The sequence below is a fragment of the Oncorhynchus mykiss genome, chromosome 16 (genome assembly GCF_057628025.1).
Source record: "Oncorhynchus mykiss isolate SJ-2025 chromosome 16, ASM5762802v1, whole genome shotgun sequence".
Taxonomy (NCBI): domain Eukaryota; kingdom Metazoa; phylum Chordata; class Actinopteri; order Salmoniformes; family Salmonidae; genus Oncorhynchus; species Oncorhynchus mykiss.
Window position 1 is genome coordinate 47,322,210 of NC_143037.1, and position 25,784 is coordinate 47,347,993.

The window sequence follows — 25,784 nt, forward strand, 5'->3', positions numbered from 1 at the left end:
GCCTCAGTGTGTGTGTCCATTGATGGGTTATCTTGTTAGCGGCTAAGCGTCTAGCCTCAGTGTGTGTGTCCATTGATGGCAGGGTTTAGATTAAATCCCAGGAATAACCCAGGCTAAATGGGATGAATGAGAGAAAGCAGCCCTTTGTTCCCTGTAGGCTGGTGGCCTGGGGCAAGGGCATAAAGTGGAGTGGCTAGGCTACTATAGGAATCTACCACAGTAGCTATATCAACTGTCAAGCCAGGAATTTGACCAATGTTAGGCAGTTCCATCGTCATTAAAAACATTATTGGATATCACCTACTTCTGAATACCTCTCTATTTGTTATACAGTAGCTAACACATACAGGATGCTTGGAAAGGATTATCCTAGTCTGATCCTCCTGAGGCAGTTCGTTCCTTCTAATGTCAACGAGACAAGGCAGTGTATTTCAGCTCTATGCCTTTTTTTAACCAGCAAAGTTTATTTATATATAACAACAGTAAAAAGTGAATTCCTGGCTTGCAAAATAGGTGCTTCATATTTACAATAGGTACACAATAATATATTATCATAACAAAACCTAAGCAACAAAAAAAATAAAGAAAATAAAACGAGAACAACTTTAAATACTTTAAACTTTCTTAGAATTTTCACAGCACTTTTATAAAACAACAAGAACAGACAGCCATTATTATTATTATCGTCATTTGTATATACCAAATTACAGAACTCCAGTGTCTACAAAGGGTTGTCTACATTGTGTTGTGTTTAGAATGGAAGAAGGTTATTCATTTCATATTGATACTTCTGCCTTGAGAATAATAGTTGACTTTTCGATTCCCCCGACTGGTGACATGAGAAAAGGAAAAAGGTGAATTATTGTCTTGTTTTCCTGTAAGTAATGAAGCATGCCAGTAGACCCATCACTTCGCCACCACGTAAAGCCAAGAGTTAAAAAAAAGTGCACAGCATACTGTATCTTCTTCAATTAGGCTCCACCTCTTCTGTCGCGGAAATGGAAGTTGCCATTTTAATCATCCTCGACGTGCATCAACTGCAATATGTCTCAGAGACAACTAACTGGCTGTGAGATTCAATTCTGAGCTGCAGAATGGTAAACAAAACATGCTGATAACTTCCACCTTTTCGTTTCTGTCGTCATCATCTCCAAAGTGTACAGTATGAAATCAATCTGTTTACAATTCATTCAAATCTCTTTCACAAAACGGAAGGTGCAGACAGCAGTGAGTTAAGACTTCTAATAAGATATAATAATCATCATGTAGAAACGAGCAAGGTCATGGTGCTATAGCATGCTGGCCAGAAGACGAGGTTGGATTCGATGGTTAAATGAAATAACCAGCGAATGGCAGTTTATGAAAAATCAAGACAAGTCAAAAACAGAACATTAAGCAATGGTCCCTCAAGAGAAAAAACTAACTTTGTTTCAGTCAAACTATGCCTCTCTATTTCATTTACCCCATCCCTATCAAGCCAAACAGAGAGTAGAGTGGAACACATAGTATAGGAGGTTTCATCACATGGAATATAAAAGGCACCAGAACACAGACAAGCAAATATGAGGCATGAGAAGGGGCTTGGTTCTCTTGGATGAGAGGAAGAGAATAGAAGGGAGGACACCATTGTTCAACGGCGGATGCTTCATATTGGTGTTTGAGCGTGTGTCTGTATTTAAAGTGTACCTATAGATATTTGTGTAGCAGGGGGCCAACAGCCAGACATCCTGGCAGGACGCATTAACACCATGTCAATCATGTGATCGCCTTGCCTTTCTCTATGCCTGTTTTTGATGTGTTTTTTCATCTTCCGATCACACTCTGCACACGACTACACTCAGATCAAAGCACTGCTTCAAAGCCCGGGAGCAGGAAACTAGAGCTAAAGGGGTTTCTCTCTCTCTCTCGCTCTCATTTCTGACTGAGCTCTACTCTTCAAACAGCTCTGGCGAGACGGCTGAAGCACTGCCTTCCCGTACAGCAACAGGCCATGACCTCTTCACCTTTCCTATCCTTCTCAAACAGGGTTTACACACCGTGGCAAAAGGACCGGGCCAATTTCAACAAAACGGTGCCAACAGAGGCGGAGGATTAGTGTTGACATGAAGACGAGTCAGGAGCCCTCAGTGGTTTTGATGGTTGGTTGGTTAGCTTGGTGCTCTAACGCCACAGACAAAACAAGCACATCCATTAACATTGGCGTTATGCTCTCTTCCTCCGTAAATCATTTCCTCATACTGTTCACCTTGTAATGCGACCTAGTTTCAAGTACTTGATGTAAACAGTGAGCCAACAAAGAAGTCTGGAGAAAACAGAATGGTGGTGGTCATTCAACTGAGCAGAAAGAATCTACAGTATGCTGTCATCCAGCTAGGATGAGAACATGAAGGTTCCCTCTTATCTATCCTTTCATAAATGGGTTAAGATCTACCTGGTACTGTAACACACACTGTCTTTGATGTTTATATCCTCTTTTGACCATGCAAGCAGTTCAGATATTTCCTTCTTGACAAAAAAAATAAAAAATAAAAAAAAGAAGACAACTTTCGACAAGTCACTATATATTTTACAGAGCTGTCTCTCTCCCGAGCCTGCTACTGTCCTGCTTTCGTACCTGCTGCTGGTTCACAAGCTTCCAGTTACGTGAGCACGTCTCCACAGGCTCTTTACTTCAGTTCGAGGGCTTGGATGGCCCCCGCTGTAAAGCATTAACCGATGAATCATTTAAAACAACGGGATCTTTTGGCACTACAAAGGCTTTCTCTTATTCTCATTTGGAAAGACGTTGCTGGTACATAGTTGGGTAGAAAACTAAGTTCGCTAGCATTTAGCCGCTGGCCGTCTCCAGCGAGGCCTGATCCATTGGCACGTACAAAAACAAACAAAGATGGACCTTGAAAACACTTCTTCTGACATGTGATACGATGCATGCAAGTTTTACACACACATTTGATCCGGTCCCCCTAAAGCGATACAAACAGAGGTTATATAATGGAGTGTTTTCACTCCTGCCGCCAGCCTCAGTCCCCAGCTCGGCAGACTCTAGAATCTAGTCTCCAGTATATTATGGTATTTGTACGTTAAGAGCAGCGTAGCCACGGCAACTACGGCTACAATACAGACGGTAGAGTACACACCCTCCTACGGTAGAGATAGAGGATTTGGTAGCAGGGTAAATGATGGTGACAGGGGTAAAGGGACTTGGACGGATGATGGACAGTTGGCCATCTATCTTGCCATTAAAGTTCTGTTCAACTAACTCCTATTTGTTTTAAAAAACATACTCAAATGAAAAAGACCCATCAGCATTTGTACATTCACAGTACATACAGACGGCGTTACTGCAGAGGAGAGTCTTCCACAAACCAGTGGGATGCTGGTTGTTGTTGTCCTTATGAGCTAAACGCTCTGTGGGCCTGTGGATCTCCTCTTATCACACAGGGTACAGGGGGTTTGGGGTCGATAAGCATGCTGGTTGAACTTTGACCGCCTCAGAGGAGGTCCGGTCTCCGTACGATGCGGAATGCGTTTTGGGGGTTCCTGTACAGGGCTGATGGGTTTACAGTCAGAGCTGGGTTCTGTCCACTTGGTCTGGAGTATCATGTTGATAACGAATGGTAATGCTGTCTGAAGAGAACAGAGAGCAGGGCAGGACAGGACATTAGAACCATGTCTTTCTGATGGCCACGGCACCCTATAAGACGTGTTATAATGTCCATATATGTAACAAGAGGAAGATGTTTCCACTGCAACTGATAAAGATCAAAATGTACACATACAAAAATAAAGCAGATATTTTTGGAAGCAAAACTCAGCAACAATATCTCTGGAATCCATCAGGAGTGTTTATCCCTTTTTCTTACACCGTCTCTAATGTGAGTTTTCAGCAGACAGGGAGAGTGTATCTGGCTAGAACATCTCCCCTCTGTTCGTTCCTTCTCTCAACATATCTCTCCTCCAGGGCTATACACACACACACACACACACCACACTGCCCGTCAAACCCAAAATAGTATCAGCTGGAAAGAAAGATGCCATGTAGCCTTTATGAAGGTCTGTGGTCGCCCCACCGTACATCATCATCACCACCCATGTCTCCAGAGCCTATGGAGTCTTTTGGAGTTGGTGACAGTATGGCGTAGGAAGAAAATTTGATTTAAAAAAACAACAACTCTTATTTCTGGATTTAAAAGGTCCCAGGTCAGTGGTGGTTGGTTGTCCCCTGTCCCCTGTCCCCCCCCCCCCATCCCCCCACCCCCCACTGTGAGTATCGGGACTGTTGGTTGGGTGGCTGTGGCTGATGGATATCCCGGGCCGGTCCAGTCGTCCAATCCCGTGGTCTGTCTCAGCTCTCCAGGGACATGGCTGAGATGAGCTGCTCCACCTTGTAGGCCAGACGCTGTTTCTTAGCCTGCTCGTCCTGCTCCAGGGCCATGGTGATCTGGGAGGGGGGGGGGACAAGACAACAACATGCTTTACTGTCATTCCTAACACACTCAAACCAGGAAGTCAGCCTACTGTGAACCCAGGACAACAACATGCTTCAGTGTCACACTCAACCCAGGGAAGACATACAGATGTATTGAGGAATGTGTTGCCTGTGGTCTGTTTACAGTATTATGTGTTGAGGAAGTTGACATTTGTGATTTGGCTTTTCTTAAATGCCCCTGAGGGAATACATTAAGTTGTATTGACTTACATAATGTCCATTGTATGTCAACTGGCTTAGAGTATGCTTTGTTGGATGGGTGGGATCGTGTGTGATTGATATTTCCTGACTATAACATTAAAGAGGAAATAGAATTGTCTCTATCAGAGAGATTGGCACAATAACGGAGGAATCCAACTGGTGTTATTCCCTGTCTTATTCTTTTGTCCCTCTGTAAACGTGGGCATTTGTCAAGCTGTTCAACGTGGAATCCGACAGGGTCTCCTCTCTGCTGTCTGTGGTGTCACACAGAGTCACAACACGCTGTATGCACGCTGTATGCACGGGTGACAACGCGGCAGCTGGGCGGTGCTTTTTCATGTGCTCATATCAAACAGGAGAAATAATCCCCAATAAGATCACTGGTACGAGTTAGGCCACACAGTGAGTCGATATAAAGTGACATTGATTAAAGCTGCGGACCAATGCTAATGCTGCACAGCTCTCCCCTTTCTACATGACCGACATGGACTGTATGTGATTGTGAGCAGTGGACAAGAAAAGGCGTTGAGGTGAAAACATTATGGGGACATTAACTAGTTTCTCTTAAGGTCTGTACATAGCTCCAGCAGCCTGTCCCATAGTACACTACCTGCCTCCCTGCCTGTTGTCTCCCTCTCATCTGCCTAAGTGCTCTTAGAGCTGGCAGAGCAGAGCCCAGCGGAGCCTCTCCTCCTCATCCCCCTCTCCCCCTCATACCAATCTATTATGAATCTGTTGTGCTGTATGCAGGCACAGCTCCTTCCCTCCCTCCCTCCCTCCGCCATCACCAAAATCCATTTAGCACTGCGCTAGCCCGCTAGAGGGGCCACACAGGGAGCCAGGCATGGAACAAACAACTGATGACGGCCAACGATAAGGGCCTTAGCACTGTGCCCAGGAGAGAAAGCTAGAGAAGAGAAGAGACAGAGAGAGGGCATGAGTGTGTGTGTGTGTGTGTCTGTGTCTGTGAGAGAGAAAGAAAGCTAGAGGTGGGGGAAGAGCGTGGGATAAAAGACAAGGAAACAAAGTGGGAAGAAAGTGCGAGAAAGAGAGTGGGAGTAAAAGAGGTGGTCTCTGAGAGGTACAAAGAGAGAGGAGAAGTGAACACTAGCTCTAGCGGCAGCAGCTTCAAGCTCTTAGGGCAGATGGGGAAGAAGAGAGAGACGAGAGAAACACAGAGGAGAGAGTGAAAGACAGAGAGATAGATGGAATAGAAAGGGAGAGAGAAGAGGGAGTGGGCTCCTCGTCTTGTGAATGGGGCCTCAATAAGGGCAGACTAATGGCTCCCAGAAGAGGTGCTGACATTACAGCCGGAATGTCTCCATTACAGAAGCTTTTCTCTCTCTCTCGCTCTCCCCCGTCTCTTCTTTGTCGCACTCTCCCATCCCTCTCCCTAATTTTCTCTCTCTCTTTGCCCTCTCTCTCTCTCGTACTCTTTCTTTCCCTCAACCCCCCCTCTCCACGTCTTGATTCTGCTCAAGAGAGCCACAGAGAAAGAAAGAGAGAGTGAGCGAGAGAGAACAGGGCTGTGTTCCTTCACACCACTCAGGGGATGGAGTAGCATGCTGAGCTGCTTGTACAGCCGCTGTTCCTGTCTCTCCTCCACATATCATCCACCCACAACTCTCATTGGCCCAGGACATATGGCACTTAGGATGGGTTGTGTGACTTGGCCGTGGCGGCGGCGGCGGGGGGGGTATGGTTCTTTGTGACGAATACCATCAGATCAGAGAAACTCTTGGCATCTCTGAAAGTTTTTGAAACACTCTAAATGAGTTAGGAATGACCATGAACTAGACTAGACTTGACTGAAGAGGAGAGTTGATAAGGCTGTAGCATGGAGGGCCTGTTAAAAGAATGGCAATTATTGCAGTGTGTCAGGACTCACCTCCTCGCTGTATTTGGAGACATAGGAGTAGATCTCGTTGAGAGCACTGAGCATGTTAAACTCTGTGGAGTGGAGCCTGGCCTGCTCTGCCAGGTAGGCATTCATGTCCTGGTCACTGATTGCCGGCAGACGGTTAATGTCCGCGTAGTACCTGCAGGCACACACAGGGGGCGACACTCAGTTTCAACATGCAGAGCTGAAACAATCGACACCAGAATTCTTTACCGGAACGTTAAGCCTCATCACAGAGTACATCACAGGAGGCTGCTGAGGGGAGGACGGCTCATAATAATGGCTGGAAAGCAGGGAATGGAATGACATCAACCACATGGAAACCATATGTTTGATATCATTCAACTTATTGCGCTCCAACCATTACCACAAGCCCGTCCTCCCCAATTAAGGTGCCACCAACCTCCTGTGGAGTACGTATGTGAAAAAGTGTGTGAACCCTTTGGAATTACCTGTATTTCTGCATAAATTGGTCATACAATTTGATCTGATCTTCATCTGGGTCACAACAATAGACAACCGCTCTCTTGAGGTCATGCCATAGGATGTATTTTCTTCTGTTGTTGATTTACTTCTGTGTTTTGGGTCATTGTCCGGTTGCATCACCCAACTTCTGTTGAGCTTCAATTGGTGGACAGATGACCTTTTTCAGGAGAATGGAAGGCTTTGATAAACTTTTTCCGTCGATGATAGCAAGTTGTCAAGGCCCCGAGGCAACAAAGCAGCCCCAAACCATGATGCTCCCTCCACCATACTTTACAGTTGGGATGAGGTTTTGATGTTGCTGTGCCTTTTTTTCCCACACATAGTGTTGTGTGCTCCTTCCTTTCATCTGTCCACAGGATATTTTTCCAGTAGCGCTACTGGAACATCCAGGTGGACTTTTGCAAACTTCAGACGTGCAGCAATGTTTTTTTTGGACAGCAGTGGCTTCTTCCGTGGTGTTCTCCCATGAACACCATTCTTGTTTAGTGTTTTACGTATCGTAGACTCGCCAACAGAGATGTTAGCATGTTCCAGAGATTTCTGTAAGTCTTTAGCTGACACTCTAGGATTCTTCTTAACCTCACTGAGAATACTGCGCTGTGCTCTTGCAGTCATCTTTCCCTTACGGATACTCCTAGAGTAGCAACAGTGCTGAACTTTCTCCATTTATCGACTATTTGTCTTAGCGTGGACTGATGAACATCAAGGCTTTTAGAGATACTTTTGTAACCCTTTCCAGCTTTATGCAGGTCAACCATTCTTAATCTCAGGTCTTCTGAGATCTCTTTTGTTTGAGGCATGGTTCACATCAGGCAATGCTTCTTGTGAACAGCAAACTCAAATTTGTGTTTTTTTATAGGTCAAGGCAGCTCTAACCAACATCTCTAATCTCATCTCATTGACTGGACTCCAGGTTAGCTGACTCCTGACTCCAATTAGGTTTTGGGGAAGTCATTTTTTCCAACCTACACTGTGAATGTTTAAATTATGGATTCAATATACACAAGAAAAAGACAATCATTTGTGTGTTATTAGTATAAGTAGACTGTGTTTGTCTATTGTTGCGATTTAGATGAAGATCAGATCAAATTTTATGACCAATTTATGCAGAAATCCAGGTAATTCCAAAGGGTTCACATACTTTTTCTTGCCACTGTATATGGCCAATACACCACGGCTAAAGGCTGAACAGCCCTAGCCGTAGTATATTGGCCATATACCACACCCCCCCCCCAGGCCGTATTGCTTAAACATACTGCAAGTGTATCCAGGACCAAAATAGTTTACGAGCGGTAAGAAAACAAGGAAATAGAATTGTTTGTGTATATTTTGTCTCACTCACCTCTCCACCCAGCTCTTGTAGTTGGGGATGTCCTTAGCGTACAGCAGCTTGTTGGAGGGCGAGTCCTTGCCCAGGCGGTGCTCTGACGTGGAGCAGGAGTCCATGAAGGTCTGGGCCACCACAGACAGACAGGCGTCCGTGATGCTGCTCTTGTGGATGTCAAACACAAACTGAGGGTTCTTGATCACGTTTACCCAGAACCGCAGCGGGAGGCTGAGAGAGAGAGAGGGCACAGAAATGAGTCAGTCAGAATCCCCTCTCAGTATTGTTCTTCACTCTCTGTGTCATGAAAGCACTGAGTCAGAATCCACTAACTATCAGTACCGTATTTCTCTCCTATTTCTGGGTCACTAAAGTGCTGGCTTTAGGGAGGAGCTTCAGGCTCTTAACACCAGACAGGCAGAATCCAGTACTGTTATATTTTGGAAAGTTTCTTACCGATGACTCAGTGTATCATCCTCTGATTGATACACATCACATCCTACATTATACATCCTATTGATGAATCCTATCATTCCTACTCTACATCCTCCAGGTTCCTCACCAGTTGCTCTTCCACGTGTGGCGGACATCTTGGTCGTGGATGCCGTGTTTGTCCGCCTGCTCGTCCAGGAAGTCAAACATGTATTTGATGGCGAGGGGCAGGGCGCTACCCCGGTGGACGGTACTGAACAACGTCTCAAACAGGTCGTCCACAAACTTCTGCAGTGTACCCTGGGTAAAAACAATGGACACACCAGGTCAGACATACAGAAACTCACTCAACAATAACTGATTTCCTAAATGAATAGGCAATAACCTAAGCAGATGAAAGTATCTCATTCGCCACTGGATCCAAAATGCAGAATTGTACCACCAGTCACTTAGTACAATTTATGTCAAACAAAAGCCCTGTGACTGAAAGTAAACTTCTGTAGTATAATTGAAATATGGAGGGACAATGCCTGTTACATAAAGAAGTTTGTAAGCTGGGTGTTACCTTGGTGGCCAGCAGCCTGGTCAGGTATATCTCGGAGACCATCTTGCTGCCGCGGTCTCCCTCCTTCTGGTCTCCATGCTCGTGGTTCTTGACAAGGTGCCACACTTTGACCCCACTCTCAAGGTCAGGGGTTATCATAGGGGCACGGGAACGCAGACTGTCTGGACTACCTGTGTACCGGAAGGACGAGTCTAGAGAGAGAGAAAGAGAGGGTAGGAGAGAGAGATGGAGGGAGAGAGGGAGATAAATTAAACACTTTAAATGAGCCACTGCGTTCCTAGTTCTGTGCTCTATTCCCTTGTCCTGTTCAGTAACACACACGCAAGATGGCGCCGACAGACAGGGAAGCTCTGCTTCTAGCTCCTAAGCAACTTTACTGTATTTGTTTTTTTTCTGTGTTATTTCTTACACTATTAGAGAGAGATGATATTACATACAGCCAGAAATAACTTTCGGATGTCAGAGCGGCGGTAACTCACCAGGATTATGACCAGGAATACTACTTTCCCGAATTGGATTCTTTGTTCGTACTCCCCAGGGCAATTGAACTTATCCCAGAGGCTGCTCCAAGACTCCGCCGGAGGAGAAGAGGTATATATTACTCGGCAATGTTCAGTCTCTGGACAATAAAGTAGACGAGCTGAGGGCGAGGATCTCCTTCCAGAGAGACATCAGGGATTGTAACATACTCTGTTTCACGGAATCATGGCTCTCTCTAGATGTACTGTCCCTGTCCATACAGCCATACAGGTTCTCAGTGCATCGCGCAGACAGGAATAAAGAACTCTCCGGGAAGAAGGAAGGCGGGGGTGTATGTTTCATGATTAACTACTCATGGTGTGATTGTGATAACGTACAAGAACTCAAGTCCTTTTGTTCACCCAACCTAGAATACCTCACAATCAAATGCCGCCCGTATTACCTCCCAAGAGAATTCTCTTCGGTTATAGTCACAGCAATATACAGTATATTCCACCTCAAGCCGATAACACGACGGCCCTCAACGAACTACACTGGACTTTGTGCAAACTGGAAACCACATATCCTGAAGCCTCATATATTGTAGTTAGGGATTTTAACAAAGCAAATTTTAGGAAAATGCTACCGAAGTTCTATGAACAGATTGACTGTAATACTTGCGCTGCTTAAACACTCGACCACTGCTACTCCAACTTCCCGGGTAGCCTCTGAGAATAACATTGACGTATACACTGACGCGGTGACTGAGTTCATCAGGAAGTGTATAGGGGATGAAGTTCCCACGGTGACTGTTAAAACCTACCCAAATCAGAAACTGTGGATAAATGGCAGCATTTGAGCAAGGTGACTGGGAATATGGTTGAATACAAACAGTGTAGTTATTCCCTCCATAAGGCAATCAAACAGGCAAAATGTCAGTACAGAGACAAAGTGGAGTCAACGGCTCAGACATGAGATGTATGTGGCAGGGTCTACAGACAATCATGGACTATCATGGACTAAACCAGCCACGTTGTGAACACCGTCGTCTTGCTCCCGGACAAGCTAAACACCTTCTTCACCCGCTTTGAGGAGAACACAGTGCCACCGATGCGGCCCGCTCACATGGACTGTGGGCTCTCATTCTCCGTGGCCAACGTGAGTAAGACATTTAAGCGTGTTAACCCTCGCAGGGCTGCCGGCCCAGACGCGTCCTCAGAGCATGTGCAGACCAGCTAGCTAGAGTGTTAACGGACATATTCAGTCCCTCCCTATCCCAGCTTGCTGTCCCCACTTGCTTCAAGATCTCCACCATTGTTCCTGTACCCAAAAAGCAAAGGTAACTGAACTAAATGACTATCGCCCCGTAACATTCACTTCTGTCATCATGAAGTGCTTTGAGAGGCTAGTTAATGATCCTATCGACTCCACCTTACCGGCCACCTTAGACCCACTTCAATTTGCATACCGCCCCAATAGATCCACAGACGATGCAATTGCCATCACACTGCACACTGCCCTATCCCATCTGGACAAGAGGAATACTTATGTAAGTATGCTGTTCATTGACTATAGGTCAGCCTTCAACAACATAGTACCCTCCAAGCTCACCATTAAGCTCGGGGCCCTGGTTCTGAACACAGCCCTGTGCAACTGCGTCCTGGACTTCCGGACTCACCGCCCCCAGGTGGTGAAGATAGGAAACAACACCACTTTGCTGATCCTCTACACAGGGGCTCCACAAGGGGGTGTGCTCAGCCCCCTCCTCTACTCCCTGTTCATCCATGACTGCATGGCCACGCATGCCTCAGTCATCAAGTTTGCAGACAACACAACAGTAGTAGGCCTGATTACCAACAATGATGAGACAGCCTACAGGGAGGAGGTGAGGGCCCTGGTGGAGTGGTGCCAGGAAAATAACCTCTCCCTCAACATCAACAAAACGATGGGGCTGATCGTGGACTTCAGGAGACAGCAGAGAGAACACATCCCTATCCACATCAACGGGAGAAGGTGAAAAGCTTCAAGTTCCTCTGCGTACACATCACCGACGATCTGAAATGGTCCACTAACACAGACAGTGTGGTGAAGAAGGCGCAACAGCATCTCTTCAACCTCAGGAGGCTGAATACATTTGGCTTGGCCCCTAACACCCTCACAAACTTTGACAGATGCACAATTGAGAGCATCCTGTCGGGCTGTATCACCGCCTGGTACGGCAACTGCACTGCCCGCAACTGAAGGGCTCTCCAGAGGGTGGTGCGGTCTACCTAACGCTTCACCGGGGGCACACTGCCTTCCCTCCAGGACACCTACAGCACCCGGTGTCACAGGAAAGTGAAAAAGATCATCAAGGACATCAACCAGCCGAGTCTTGGCCTGTTCACACCGCTACCATCCAGAAGGCAAGGTCAGTACAGGTGCATCAAAGCTGGGACTGAGAGACTGAAAAACAGCTTCAATCTCAAGGCCATCAGACTGTTAAATAGCCATCACTAGCCGGCTACCACCCGGTTACTCAACCCTGCACCTTAGAGGCTGCTGCCCAATATACAAAGACATGGAATCACTGGTCACTTTAATAATGGAACACTAGTCACTTTAATAATGTTTACATACTGCTTTACTCATTTCATATGTATATACTGTATTCTATTCTACTTTTAGTCAATGCCACTCTGACATTGCTCATCCTAATATTTAAATATTTCTTATATTTCCATTCTTTTACTTTAGATTTGTGTGTATTGTCGTGAATTGTTAGATATTACTGCACTGTCAGAGCTAGGAACACAAGCATTTCGCTACACCCGCAATAACATCTGCATGTGACCAATAAAATTAGATTTGATATTCCCCCCCAACACACACACACACTAAACCTCCTCCTGTCTAATTTGCCCTTCTCCTCTGTAGTCTCATTACAAAGCTTAAAACCCCTAGTCCCTTGTTCCTCTTTAACCTTTCTGTAAAGTCATTTGCAGCATTGGAGCATTTCATATTAGCTTGGCAGAAATGTGATGAAGGAAGGGGAATAAATAGATCTCTGTCTGTCTGTTCGTCCGTCCGTCCAGCTCAATACATGTCTGTTGGCCCTCTGGATAGCAGGAGCAGCACCCTCTCACTCGACTAAACGGATGAAAGAAGCCATGCACCAATAATATTTCATTAAGTCCAGAGAGTGGGGGAGTGGTGTAGGGGCAGCTGCCAGCCCAGTGCCCCCCCCCCCCTCTCTTTCATATCATCTCTCTCTCTCTCTCACTCTCTTTCCTTCATATTATCCCTCTCTCTGAATAGAGGTGCGAGAGAGAAATCCATATTTATGTTTTATTTATTTTCCCTTTTGCACATTGTTACAACACTGTATACAGACATTATATGACATTTGGAACGTCTCTATTCCTTGAACTTTTTTGTGTAATGTTTACTGTTCATTTTTTATTGTTTATTTCACATTTGTTTATGATCTATTTCGCTTTGTCAATATAAACATATGTTACCCATGCCAATAAAGCCCTTTTGTATTGACAGAGACACAGAGACGTGGCTCTCCTGGGTTCCTCTTAAAAGGAAGTATAATTGTCTCTTTCCTGCTGTCGCCACATTGAAAGGGTCCTAATCAATGCATCAAAAGATCTCTAATATGTAAAGCACTCCAGCCATCTTCTTTCCCTCATTCCTTTGACACTAAGGAATGGCGCTCTTCTACTCCTCCTCTTCTTCGCCAGTGTTCTTACTTAGCAGCTCTTTCCTCCCCAGTGGCGGTGAGTGTGTGTGTGTGTGTGAGAGGTCTGGAGGGGCTCTCTATCATTGTCAGATCCCTCTCACCTGTCTTCAAAGGGCAGTGTGGGACAACAAAGCCTCAGAGCTCTACAGCGACTTACAGCACTAAGTGGTCTTTTCTAAAGAGCAGCAGCAGCGAGAAGGGTCTCTAGGGTGGCCACTGGGGACCTTTGAGTCAGGCGGGGGGCGGGGGTCTGTCAGCCCCTGTGTGTGTCTCTCTCTGTGTGTGCGAGTGGGGTGGATTGAGGTCTCAAATCCCATTTTAAGCCACTGGCAGGTCCTTGCCCCTCTCTCTCACTACTCCTTCCTCTCCAGGGGGGCAGACCTCTCCCTCCTATCTTCAGCTCAGTAACCACTGCACCAGACTTCACACTCCCGGGGATGGGTGTGAGGGTAGCAGGGGTGTGTGTGTGTGTGTGTGTGAGGTAGGCATCAGGGTGTGTAGCGGGTTACTCAGGGCCGGGAGGGTGCTGGAACGGTAAATTGAGGCGGGATGCTAAATGCTGAATGTTAAATTGATATGAATCAATCAGCCGGGTGTCGGGGCACATCTGTGCCCACTGTGCCAGGCTTTGATTGATTGGGGACCGGGCTGGAGCCAGAGGAGGACAGGTTGTTTTTTGATGCAGCATCATACAAAACACACACACACACACACACACACACACACACACACACACACACACACACACACACACACACACCCTCATTGCTATTTAATGACTTTGGTCAAATATTCAGATTTAAGCAGTATGTTGTTCAGGATGGAATACTGTTTAATACTGTATGCATTACCAGCCACTGAACCACACTGAGACTAACATAATGTGTTAGTTTCCTTTAGATCATTCAGGTTGGCAATTCATCTCCAGATCCTCTGTTTCAGTCATTACAGAGTAATACTTATTTACTACATTAGAGCATAATACTGCTTTTGTTGGTTATGTAGTCATTACTCCTGTATCTCGCAGTCTCTCTACAGTACATTCTTAATGTGGCTGTGTTAATGAGGAGCTGGCAATGCTGTCTCGGACATCGTAAACGTCACCATCTTTATGAATTAGAGGTAGTCCTATAGGACTTTTATTGCACATGGCACATTAACTATCCTCATTGTTTGTCTGACACTGTCCAGGGCTAATTTCCAATATACTGGTGGTTTTGTGATTGGCAAATGGGGACTTAGTAAATAGGAAAGGAGAGGGATGATGGTGTTACTGGCCCAATTGGTCATCTCTCCAGGCGACAGAAAACAACCTATGGGGGTTCTCATCCAATCCCAGCCCTGATAATTGGCCAACCGTGTTCCGTTTTCACTTTCTATTGGTGTGAAGTATCATTCACAGTGAATAATTAGCCAATCACATGCTGCCGTTGGGGTTGGGCATGGAACCAGATGGGAGGCCCTGTGGCTCACCCCTGTGACTGTCACCAGTGTGTGTGTGACGGACCATTACACTCTGGCTCCAGGCTCAGTCTGGCATCCTCATTATTATACTTGATGGTAAAACCAAACACCTCTCTCCATGTCTCCCATCGGGCCCTCTCTACTCTCCCCCTCTCTTTCTCTCCCCCTCTCTTCCTCTCTATCCCTCTACCACCCCAGCAGGTTCTGGGCTGTGAGGTACACGGCAGTAAACACCGTCGGGAGGAGATAGTAGGGTAAGCAATGGCGCCGCAGAAAAGCATTAGACGCTTCAAACAGAGCTGGTCTCTGAACAAAATGTCTACAAACTCATCTGAAAGGCTAACGTGTATATCAGGTGTGCTCACACCCAAAGGCTTAGACATGGAACACTTTGACCTACGACCCTCCCTTCCTCTTCCTGTGCTAATATTTATGTTGATGTTGTTTGTTTGAAATGGTCCCATGGCTTGAGGAGCGAAGTACAGTACCTACCATGGAGATCTATGTTCAACGTTCTATGTTCTATGTGCTCACCATATCTGCTGATGGAGGTCCGGGAGATGCTGGCTGATGGGGGGATGTTGTAGGAAGAGGTCTGTTTGGGCACCAGAGCCACTACACAGCGGTCAGACACCTGCAACAACACAACAGAGAATCACCGACAGGCGTGCTGCTCGCGGACGACACGTTGTCCGTATGCAGTACACATTGATCTGCAACCCTGGTTTAGCACCCTCCGCCCCTTTCCAAGAGATATGAACACGTGCTCACACCTACGTCATGACACAGCATCTCCTTCATCCCCTTCTCCTTGAATCCCCCCCCCCCTGTACTCTGTCACATTCTCCCCATTCAACCTCCTGTCATCTCTAACGCCTCGTAGGCTCTCTCTGCAGGGCGTCTCTCTGTAAGAAACGACTCAGATGCCTCTGATGAGATGATCCGCATCGCCATTCCCATCACTCCCCAGCCATTAGGGAAATAAGGAGAGGAGAGAAGGGAAGGGGAGGCGGGAGTGGGCAGAAAGCCAGAGCTAAAGCAATGCGGAGTGAGGGCTTCCCACTGGCATGTCTAGAAAACAACCTCCCCCGCCTCACTGTCATCGCAGCATCTCAGAGAGGGGGGGGGGTACGGGCAGAGAGAGAGGAAAATAAATGAAGCCATAACAGTGATGGAAAAAGAGAGAAAGAGCAAAAGTGGAGGGATTGTCCAAAAACGGAAGGGAAATTGATGATAAGAAAGAAAGATATTGAGAGTGACAGGGAACAATGGCACAGTGGAAGAGTCAGCCCTCCAATCCGGCTCTATTGTCTACAGTATTCCTACAAAGATTGCTTTTGATCTCAACTACACGGGGTACGGCAGGAGGATGAGCTCTCTCCACATGAAAGAGTCTTATAGGACACCTTTACCATACTGTACATGCCAGGACCACTCTGACTACCTCTCTGTCTTTGTCTATGGACGACACATTGCTGACTCTGTCCACAGTCTCTCCGAGCCACAGCCATAAAAGTCAGTGTTCTACACCATTCCACATTCTACTGTCATTTACTCTACATTTCATTGCCAATCACAGCTGGGAGGGTGTGTTTGCGTGCACTCTTTCAATCTGGATAGACAAAATATTGCACACAAATATACAAAACCACTGTTTTTCCTTTTTGAGAACCAAAATACCAAAGCCCTCTGTGGCATGTCCAGCCAGCCCAGTGAAGGGAATTGAGTTTTCGGAGTGAGAGAACAAGAAGGACAAGCATCCAACAGTGTGAAATCACCAAGCAGCCACGGGCTGAATGAAAACCTCCTATATGACATGAAAACAAGGTTGAGAGAAATAATCTGTCCCCCGACCTCTCCTCACTGTTAGCCTCTCTAAAGCTTCAGCTGGGTCACCGCTCTCTCCTCACTGTTAGCCTCTCTAAAGCTTCAGCTGGGTCACCTCTCTCTCCTCTCCTCTCCTCACTGTTAGCCTCTCTAAAGCTTCAGCTGGGTCACCTCTCTCTTCTCTCCTCTCCTCACTGTTAGCCTCTCTAAAGCTTCAACTGGGTCACCTCTCTCTTCTCTCCTCTCCTCACTGTTAGCCTCTCTAAAGCTTCAGCTGGGTCACCTCTCTCTTCTCTCCTCTCCTCACTGTTAGCCTCTCTAAAGCTTCTGCTGGGTCACCTCTCTCTTCTCTCCTCTCCTGTCGCCTCCTTTCTACACTTCTCCTCCTCCTCTTCTCGGCACTCCACGGCTAATGACGTGGCCCCACGTTGTACAGTAGCAACCCTCAAACCCCCCCTCCTCCACTAATTTCTAACAGGCCATTAGCTGGGGTCACAGCCGGGGTCAGTGCTAGAGCTAACTCCAGCTCCAGCAGACAGAGCACTTGAAAGGACAGAAGCTCGAGGAGGAGTCATCTCATTAAATGATGTCACACCGCCTGCCCTCTTAGTGGGAAACGACAAACCGCTCTTTGGAACCTCTTTCCAGCCGTTGGCTCTGTATTGTGAAGACCTCTCCCGAGCCCAACCTATCCTCTCCCTCTCCATCCTAACCTTCTCCATATTTTCAGAAGCCTTCACTCTCGTTCCTCCAGCTCTGACAGTGGTGACACCTGTTCCTTTCTACACCGAGCATTGTCTCTCTTCCTCTCTCCTTTATGGAGGCTCTCTCTCGCTCTCTCTCTGCCTCGCTCCCATCCTTCTCCCTCTCCTCCTCTATGTTATGGAGTCTGATAGAAGGGCTGTGTGAGCGTAGAGATAGAGATGGGTTGTGGTGATAGTGGAGATGATTGAAGGCGTGCAGCTTCGTCCTTCAGGGCTAATCCACAGTGTGAGGCAGGGAGCTGAGGTGAGCCTGACAGTGGCCTGCAGGTGTGATAAGGAACCAACGCTACACTGTGATAAGACTTTCATCAAACAGCCCCCCCCCCCCTATGCCCACACCTGCCTATCTCTCATCCCCTGATCCTGTGGCCCAAGCCTAGCTTAGGAGGCCTATCTATCACAGATTGGACTGGACTGCGCTGGGCTGAGGTTTAGCCACACACAATTTCCTAACTGACAGGTCTTTAATATAGAACTTAAGGTTATAAGATGAAAGGGTTATTTTGTAATTTGAACACTAAATTGTGTTTTTATCAAACTAAATAGCTTTCTAAGAGCGTTCTAATAACATATACTGGTTGGGGACAATGCAATGAGAGTTGAGTCCCACTGTGTTTCCGAAGAGAAGATGACTCAATCTGCAGCAATACTGTGTGTCATCAGACCCCATACCAACTGTCTTGGCGTATAAAGGAATCTGTGGAGAGCAGAGGAACACTCTCTTCACTATGCCTGCCAAAATGTTGATCTAGATTTCCTTCTCTGTCTGAGCATATTTTAAAACTCAAACTCTGTCTGTGGGGCGTTGTTTGCTCAGATGACAACAGGGGACGAGCCGCCACAGAGAATCAGATTGATGGAAAGATACGTTACTGCTGTAATCCAACTATCCGTAGTGTCTGTCTGGGTTGATCTAAAATAGACCCAAAACGTCCCAGTGCAGGTTCTCAGTCTGGGGGGGTGTGAAACTGGAGCTCCTGGTGTCGGTTCCTCCACAACATCAGTAGGACAACACAAGGTCAGGACACAACATGGAGGCACAGTGACAGGGCTCTAATGTCTTGGCACAGTTTAGCCCGCTACACTGCAGGAGGATGGGAACCAAGTCATTTCCTGTAGCCATTTTCCCCAGTCACATTTCCAGCTGTGCCCCTGGAAAAATCCTTACCGTCCACGTAGGCACGGCAGAGGACGGGAAAAACCAAGGTGTGTGTGAAGCAAACCTGACTCCAATTACTACACTTTTCCCAAATACGCAATCCATTTAACTGCAACCAACCGCACTGCAATGCATTTTAAGTGATCTATTTGCAGTTTAAGATTTCACCAACACCTCACACGGGGAAGCATTCACAGCTCTAAACACCTGACTTCCCACACAGTTTTTTATTTGAATTGTAAATCTTGCCCTATGTCTCATGCCACTCAAGCCCATTATATGGTAATTGGATGTGAGTGTGCCACCTCTGGTCTAGCCTGCTCTAGACCCTGCTCCCCTGGGAACTACTGGACCGGTAATGCTATTCACCAGACGGAAGGTTAAACATCTCACCTCGGAGGATGGCAAAGAGAGAGAGAGAGAGAGAGGGAGGGAGTAAGAGAGAGAGAGATAGAGAGGGAGGGAGTAAGAGAGAGATAGAGAGAGAGAGAGAGAGAGAGAGAGTAAGAGAGAGAGAGAGAGAGAGAGAGAGAAAGAGAGAGAGAGAGAGAGAGAGAGAGAGAGAGAGAGAGAGAGTAAGAGCTGGGCTGATGAAAAGAGAGAAGGTGAGGGAGATAGAGAGGTATAGCAAGAGAGGAAAAGGTGCAAGGGTAGGAGATAGAGAGAGTGCACAGAGAAAGTAAGGGCTTGGCTGACGAAAAGCTCCCTTTGACAAGGAGGAAGACTAATCAACAAAGAGAGATCAACATCAGCAATCAGCCAGGCACTCTCCTATCTCATCAATCTTTTATCTGCTCTCCTCCTGCTCCGACCAACAGTCCAGGTGTGTGTGTGTGTGAGTGTCTGTGTGTGTGTGTCTGTCTGTGTGTGTGTGTGTGTCTGTGTGTGTGTGTGTGTCTGTGTGTGTATGTGTGTGTGTCTGTGTGTGTGTATGTGTGTGTGTCTGTGTCTGTGTCTCTGTGTGTGTGTGTGTGTGTGTGTGTGTGTGTGTGTGTGTGTGTGTGTGTGTGTGTGTGTGTGTGTGTGTGTGTGTGTGTGTGTGTGTGTTACTGAGGACTAGGTTCAGTCTGTCATGGTTCAGTCTGTGTGTGTGTGGAGTTTCATTCAATCCCCCTGAGCTCCAAGTATACTCTCAGAAAAAAAAGGTGCCGAATTGTACTTAATACGTACAAATGCCTGTCACTGTAGTGGTACTCTGTAAGGTACGTCATTGTACCATTAGTTCTAGGTACATAGTTGTACCCTTGCAGTTCCTACCATAAAAGAGCCAATATTGTACCATATAGTCCACAGATTCAAATGAGCCTTTTAAGGGTACCACCACACTGACAAACCATTTGTTCCTTCTAAGTGGCAAAAATGTCCTTCTCTATATCAAGTCCCTCACGTTTACACACCTCTTTTTATTATTATTAAGGTTGAGTCATGCGCCCTCCGAAAAACATGACCCGCCAAACAGCGCTTCTTAACACCCACACACATGAATCTTCTCTGTACCCCTTTTTTTGTGTATGACAATGTGTGTACCTCTGAAATGCAGGTACATTGTGTATTGTAAAATGTTTGTACCCCTGGGAACAATTCCCGTACGCTAACGATACCCGTTTAGTCTGAGAGAGTAGCAAAGGTAGCTACTGAATAAAGATGCTTCCGTACAGTCTGTCTCGTTTCAAATGCATGATGCATTAAAGTTTTAATTTCAGTAGGAGGAGACGGTGTGTATATCTATATCTGGGGTATGTAAACGTCCATTTCCCATGAGGAAATAAATAGCAGAGCTTCCGAGGTTGTTAGGGGTTTCATGAATTTGAATGTCTGGTCACACTGTCTGGTGTGAGAATTAGCAGAGTCACAGGGGTGAGGTTCACTAATTCTGCACATGTAAATATTTCACACGCACGCAAATACTCCACGTCTTCGTGCCAGGGGGCACACACTTGCCAGAAGTGGCATTGCACGCACGCACGCACGCACGCACGCACACACACACACACACACACACACACACACACACACACACACACCTACCTGGCTCATCACAGCTGTAATGATAAACAAGAGGCTCTGTCGCTCCCCTTCTTTTCCCTCTTCTCTCCCCATTTACTCTCTTCCCCTGCTTTCTTGTCTCTACTCACCCCCCCACCCCCCTCTAATCACCCCGCGTCCGGCCCGTGTGCGTCTCCTCTGTAGTGGTGTTGTGTTAGGGCGTCAGATCCATGATCAATAGGCAGGCTTCAGATGTGCTATTGAGCGCTGAGAGATGCTCCTCTATCGCTGTAACAAATGTGTGTGTGTGTGTGTGTGTGTGTGTGTTGTTGTTGTGCCCTGTAGCGTCTCCCACGGCTAATGAAAGAGACAGAGTGACACAAAGCCACATAACAACAACAGAGAGACCTGTCGGAGGATGGAAGCTGACATATTGCACAACCTCCATCAACCACTACAGAGTACCATAAAGTCATAGAGTAGTACTATATAGACTCACGAGTAGTACCATAGAGACTCAGAGTACTACCATATAGACTCAGAGTAGTACCATAGAGACTCAGAGTACTACCATATAGACTCAGAGTAGTACCATAGAGACTCAGAGTAGTACCATAAAGTCAGAATAGTACTATATAGACTCATAGTAGTACCATAGAGACTCAGAGTAGTACCATAGAGACTCAGAGTAGTACCATAGAGACTCAGAGTAGTACCATAGAGACTCAGAGTAGTACCATAGAGACTCAGAGTAGTACCATGGAGATTCAGAGTAGTACCATAGAGACTCAGAGTAGTACCATCAAATCACAGAGTAGTACCATAGAGACTCAGAGTAGTACCATAGAGACTCAGAGTAGTACCATAGAGACTCAGAGTAGTACCATAACATCACAGAGTAGTACCATAGAGACTCAGAGTAGTACCATAAAATCAGAGTAGTACCATAGAGACTCAGAGTAGTACCATAGAGACTCAGAGTAGTACCATAGAGACTCAGAGTAGTATCATGGAGACTCAGATTAGTACAATAAAATCACAGAGTAGTACTATAGAGACTCAGAGTAGTACCATATATACTCAGAGTAGTACCATAGAGACTCCGAGTAGTACTATATAGAGACTCAGAGTAGTACCATAGAGACTCAGAGTAGTACCATAGAGACTGAGAGTAGTACCATGGAGATTCAGAGTAGTACCATAGAGACTCAGAGTAGTACCATAGAGACTCAGAGTAGTACCATAACATCACAGAGTAGTACCATAGAGACTCAGAGTAGTACCATAAAATCAGAGTAGTACCATAGAGACTCAGAGTAGTACCATAGAGACTCAGAGTAGTACCATAGAGACTCAGAGTAGTATCATGGAGACTCAGATTAGTACAATAAAATCACAGAGTAGTACTATAGAGACTCAGAGTAGTACCATATATACTCAGAGTAGTACCATAGAGACTCCGAGTAGTACTATATAGAGACTCAGAGTAGTACCATAGAGACTCAGAGTAGTACCATAAAATCACAGAGTAGTACCACAGAGACTCAGAGTAGTACCATAGAGACTCAGAGTAGTACCATATATACTCAGAGTAGTACCATAGAGACTCAGAGTAGTACTATATAGACTCAGAGTAGTACCATATAGACTCAGAGTAGTACCATAAAATCACAGAGTAGTACTATATAGACTCAGAGTAGTACCATAGAGACTCAGAGTAGTACCATAGAGACTCAGAGTAGTACCATAGAGACTCAGAGTAGTACCATAGAGAAGCAGTGGTACTTTATAGACTAGGAGTAGTATGGGTACCATAGAGAACACTCTGAGGTGCTTAGGAGGGAGAGCGAGGGGGGAGAGAGAGAGGTTGAGACCACTGCTTACTATCTGTGGGTGAAGGAGAGAAAAAAGAGAGGAAAGAAAAGAGGAAGGAGACACAGAGGGGGGTACATACATACAGTAAATCAGCATGGGACCAAGTCCTCTATGAAGGACACTATGATGTGTCCCATCTAATAACCCTGACACCTTGTAAATTATTCTACCTCTTTTTTTCTCCTCCTCTGGGGAAGCAGGCCTCAGAAAGAAAGGCCCCATGGTAAGGCTGCAGCCCCAGCCCCCCTCCATGACAGACTGAACCTAGTCCTCAGTAACACACACACACTCACACACACACACACACACACACACACACACACACACACACACACACACACACACACACACACACACACACACACACACACACACACACACACACACACACACACACACACACCATGGCTGCAGGCTTCAGGGCTGCAGATCAACAGGCTGCAGTCTGGAGCTCTGGGCAGATGGTCTCCTTGTCTGAGTAATGGGAGCCTGCTGACCCTCTGCACTACTGAAAGATTCATGTGCTCTGGAGAGGACTAGCTGCCTTCTCTCTTTACCTCTCTCGCTCTGTATGTCCCCTTCTCCCTCTCTCTGTCTTTCCTCCTCTCTCTCTTCCTCCCGCTCTCAAACCTCTTTCCCCCCCTCTCTCTTCCTCCCGCTCCCCCCCCCCCCCCCCCCCCCGATGAAGGTGGCAAGGAACTGCAGGTCAAGTCTGAGCCTCTGAGATGTAGAGAGAAGTTCAGCGTGGAGCGAGGCAGGGCTAATTGCCACGGTAACAGGTAAAGGACAACCTAGTCCCTGAGCGGAGGGAGATTAAATATAGATAGCAGGAGTAGAGGGCCTGAGAGGAGAGGGAACGAGAGAGAGGGAGAGACGGAGAGAGGAGGGAATGAGAGCGCGAGAGACTGTATCTCTCCAGGGAAGACACTTTATAGGAGGTGTCGGTTCTCTCTCTCTCTCCCGCCACCTGAGGAATAATTGCCCTCTATTCTGTGTGAGTCATGCAGATCAGATGAAACCAGGCGAGTGAATTCTAATGAGTCTGGAGGAGGAGGATTCGACGTCTCAAAGTCAGAAGCGGCTCAACATTAAAGTTCACCTGCAGTACATCTGAGTGGGCCTGGGTGATTTCCTTTCTATAAACTATCATTATTCTACTACATAGAACGTGTGTTTATAACCTGTCTGAATCCCACGTTATAACTCCAGAGACTTATATGGATACTGTACACAACAAACTGCAATACACTGTCGTCAACACGTATACATGTCATGTCGATGGAATAACACTGCCTGGTAGTGCAGAAGTGTGGCGAGCCTAGATATACGCAACGTAGATCGGTTCACCGTACCTGGTAGTGCATGAGTGTGTTGAGTCTCTTCCAGTCGTTCTCTATCTTGGTGGTGATGTCCTCGTCCTGCAGGACCACGCGGGCCATCCGTCCCTGACGCCACTCTGACGGGGCCAGAGAGAAGAGACAGTCAGTCACGCTGCCAGAAACACAATCACACGCAGACACACACATACCAACGCACCTACGCACACACGCAGATAACGTGCACATGAACATACACACATACAATGTCCTCTAGTTTGTGTTTTCCATTTACTCTGGAAGCCTTTGTATCTTACGGTAACGCCCTTTTTATAAGGTGTGAGCTGAGTTACCTACAACCAATTCAACAACACTGGTCTGCAGTAGAAAGAGCTTCACAACCCTGTCTGTCTGTCTGTCTGTCTGTCTGTCTGTCTGTCTGTCTGTCTGTCTGTCTGCCTGCCTGCCTGCCTGCCTGCCTGCCTGTCTGTCTGTCTGTCTGTCTGTCTGTCTGTCTGTCTGTCTGTCTGTCTGTCTGTCTGTCTGCCTGCCTGCCTGCCTGCCTGCCTGCCTGCCTGCCTGCCTGCCTGCCTGTCTGTCTGCCTGCCTGCCTGCCTGCCTGCCTGCCTGCCTGTCTGTCTGTCTGTCTGTCTGTCTATTTAAGCAATAGGGCCAGAGGAGGTGTGGTATATGGCCAAAATACCATTGCTAAGATCTGTTCTTAAGCACGATGCAACACAGAGTGCCTGGACACAGCCCTTAGCCGCGGTATATTGGCCATATATCACAAACCCCCGAGGTGCCTTATTGCCATTATAAACTGGTCATCAATGTAATTAGAGCAGTAAAAATAAATGTTTTATCATACCCATGGTATACGGTCTGATATACCATGGCTGTCAGCCAATCAGCATTCAGGGCTTGAACCACCCAGTTTATAATAGCCATTATTTCCTCTGGCAAGATGAGTGAAACTCTTAAGTTATTCCCTGACTGCAACTTCATTTGATTGGTGTTTCTGTGTCGCTACGAAGAGGCACACATCAGGAGCTTCCAAAGGACTCTTGAGAAAACACATTATCCAAATGAAGCCATATCAACAGCCATTCTGTTCTACAGACACACAGAGCACTCTGTGTACTCTGCTAGGTTAGAAGACGAGAGACCGCGCCCGGGTTGACTTGCATTTTAATGAAACATTACACACTAACAAGTTGAAGATGTACGCTCAGTCAGCCTCGCCGGTTTAATTGGCACTTGTGTCAGTGATACGTTGTAGCATAACCATACGCGTTCCACGGTCGGCGCGGCTACGGTGGAGTGGGGAAAAACACAACGCAGCGGTAAGAAGCACAGAGAGAAAATCCTCCCCGGAAAAGTGAGTCAAGCGAGAGGGGAAAGGGGAAGAGGAGGGATGGAGGGGGAACGTTGACCCGATAATGAAAAGATAATCAGTGTGTTGATGGGGAAATGGACGGGCAGCGTCGGGCATCACTGGGTAGTGATCATTGATTTTCTCCTCTGTTGACTGGACTTTATTACTTTGTGCCACTGCCAGCAGACACTGCTGCTCCAAGCTTCGGGCACGACCCCCCCCCCCCTCTCACCCTCCCTAGCGTTACCTAGGCGATAGTGATATGGAGAGACGGCCTCCTGTGGCTGGGGCCAGTGTGGTTGAAGGGCGTCGGGCACTCCTGATGGGAGGCTGGTGTTTCCATCTCCCTGGTGTGAAGTGAGAGCCCATGAGAAGACGGGGGAGGAGGAACAGGAGATGTGGAGGTAACGGCGGTGTCGCCTCTCCAGGGCCGGG

General features: G+C 46.8%; 1 protein-coding gene across 1 annotated transcript in view; it reads right to left on the minus strand.

The window, feature by feature from the left end:
* Nucleotides 1-429: 429 nt before the first annotated feature.
* Nucleotides 430-25,784, minus strand: part of LOC110491069 (plexin-A2) — a 334,343-nt gene continuing 308,988 nt past the window's right edge. The window contains exons 26-32 of the mRNA XM_036947019.2: nucleotides 24,011-24,114; nucleotides 15,582-15,681; nucleotides 9,398-9,588; nucleotides 8,963-9,132; nucleotides 8,419-8,631; nucleotides 6,579-6,729; nucleotides 430-4,441 (exon numbers count right to left, since the gene is read on the minus strand). Of these exons, the coding sequence (XP_036802914.1) occupies nucleotides 4,346-4,441; nucleotides 6,579-6,729; nucleotides 8,419-8,631; nucleotides 8,963-9,132; nucleotides 9,398-9,588; nucleotides 15,582-15,681; nucleotides 24,011-24,114 (1,025 nt within the window). The 3' untranslated portion in view covers nucleotides 430-4,345. The remainder of the gene's footprint in view (nucleotides 4,442-6,578; nucleotides 6,730-8,418; nucleotides 8,632-8,962; nucleotides 9,133-9,397; nucleotides 9,589-15,581; nucleotides 15,682-24,010; nucleotides 24,115-25,784) is intronic.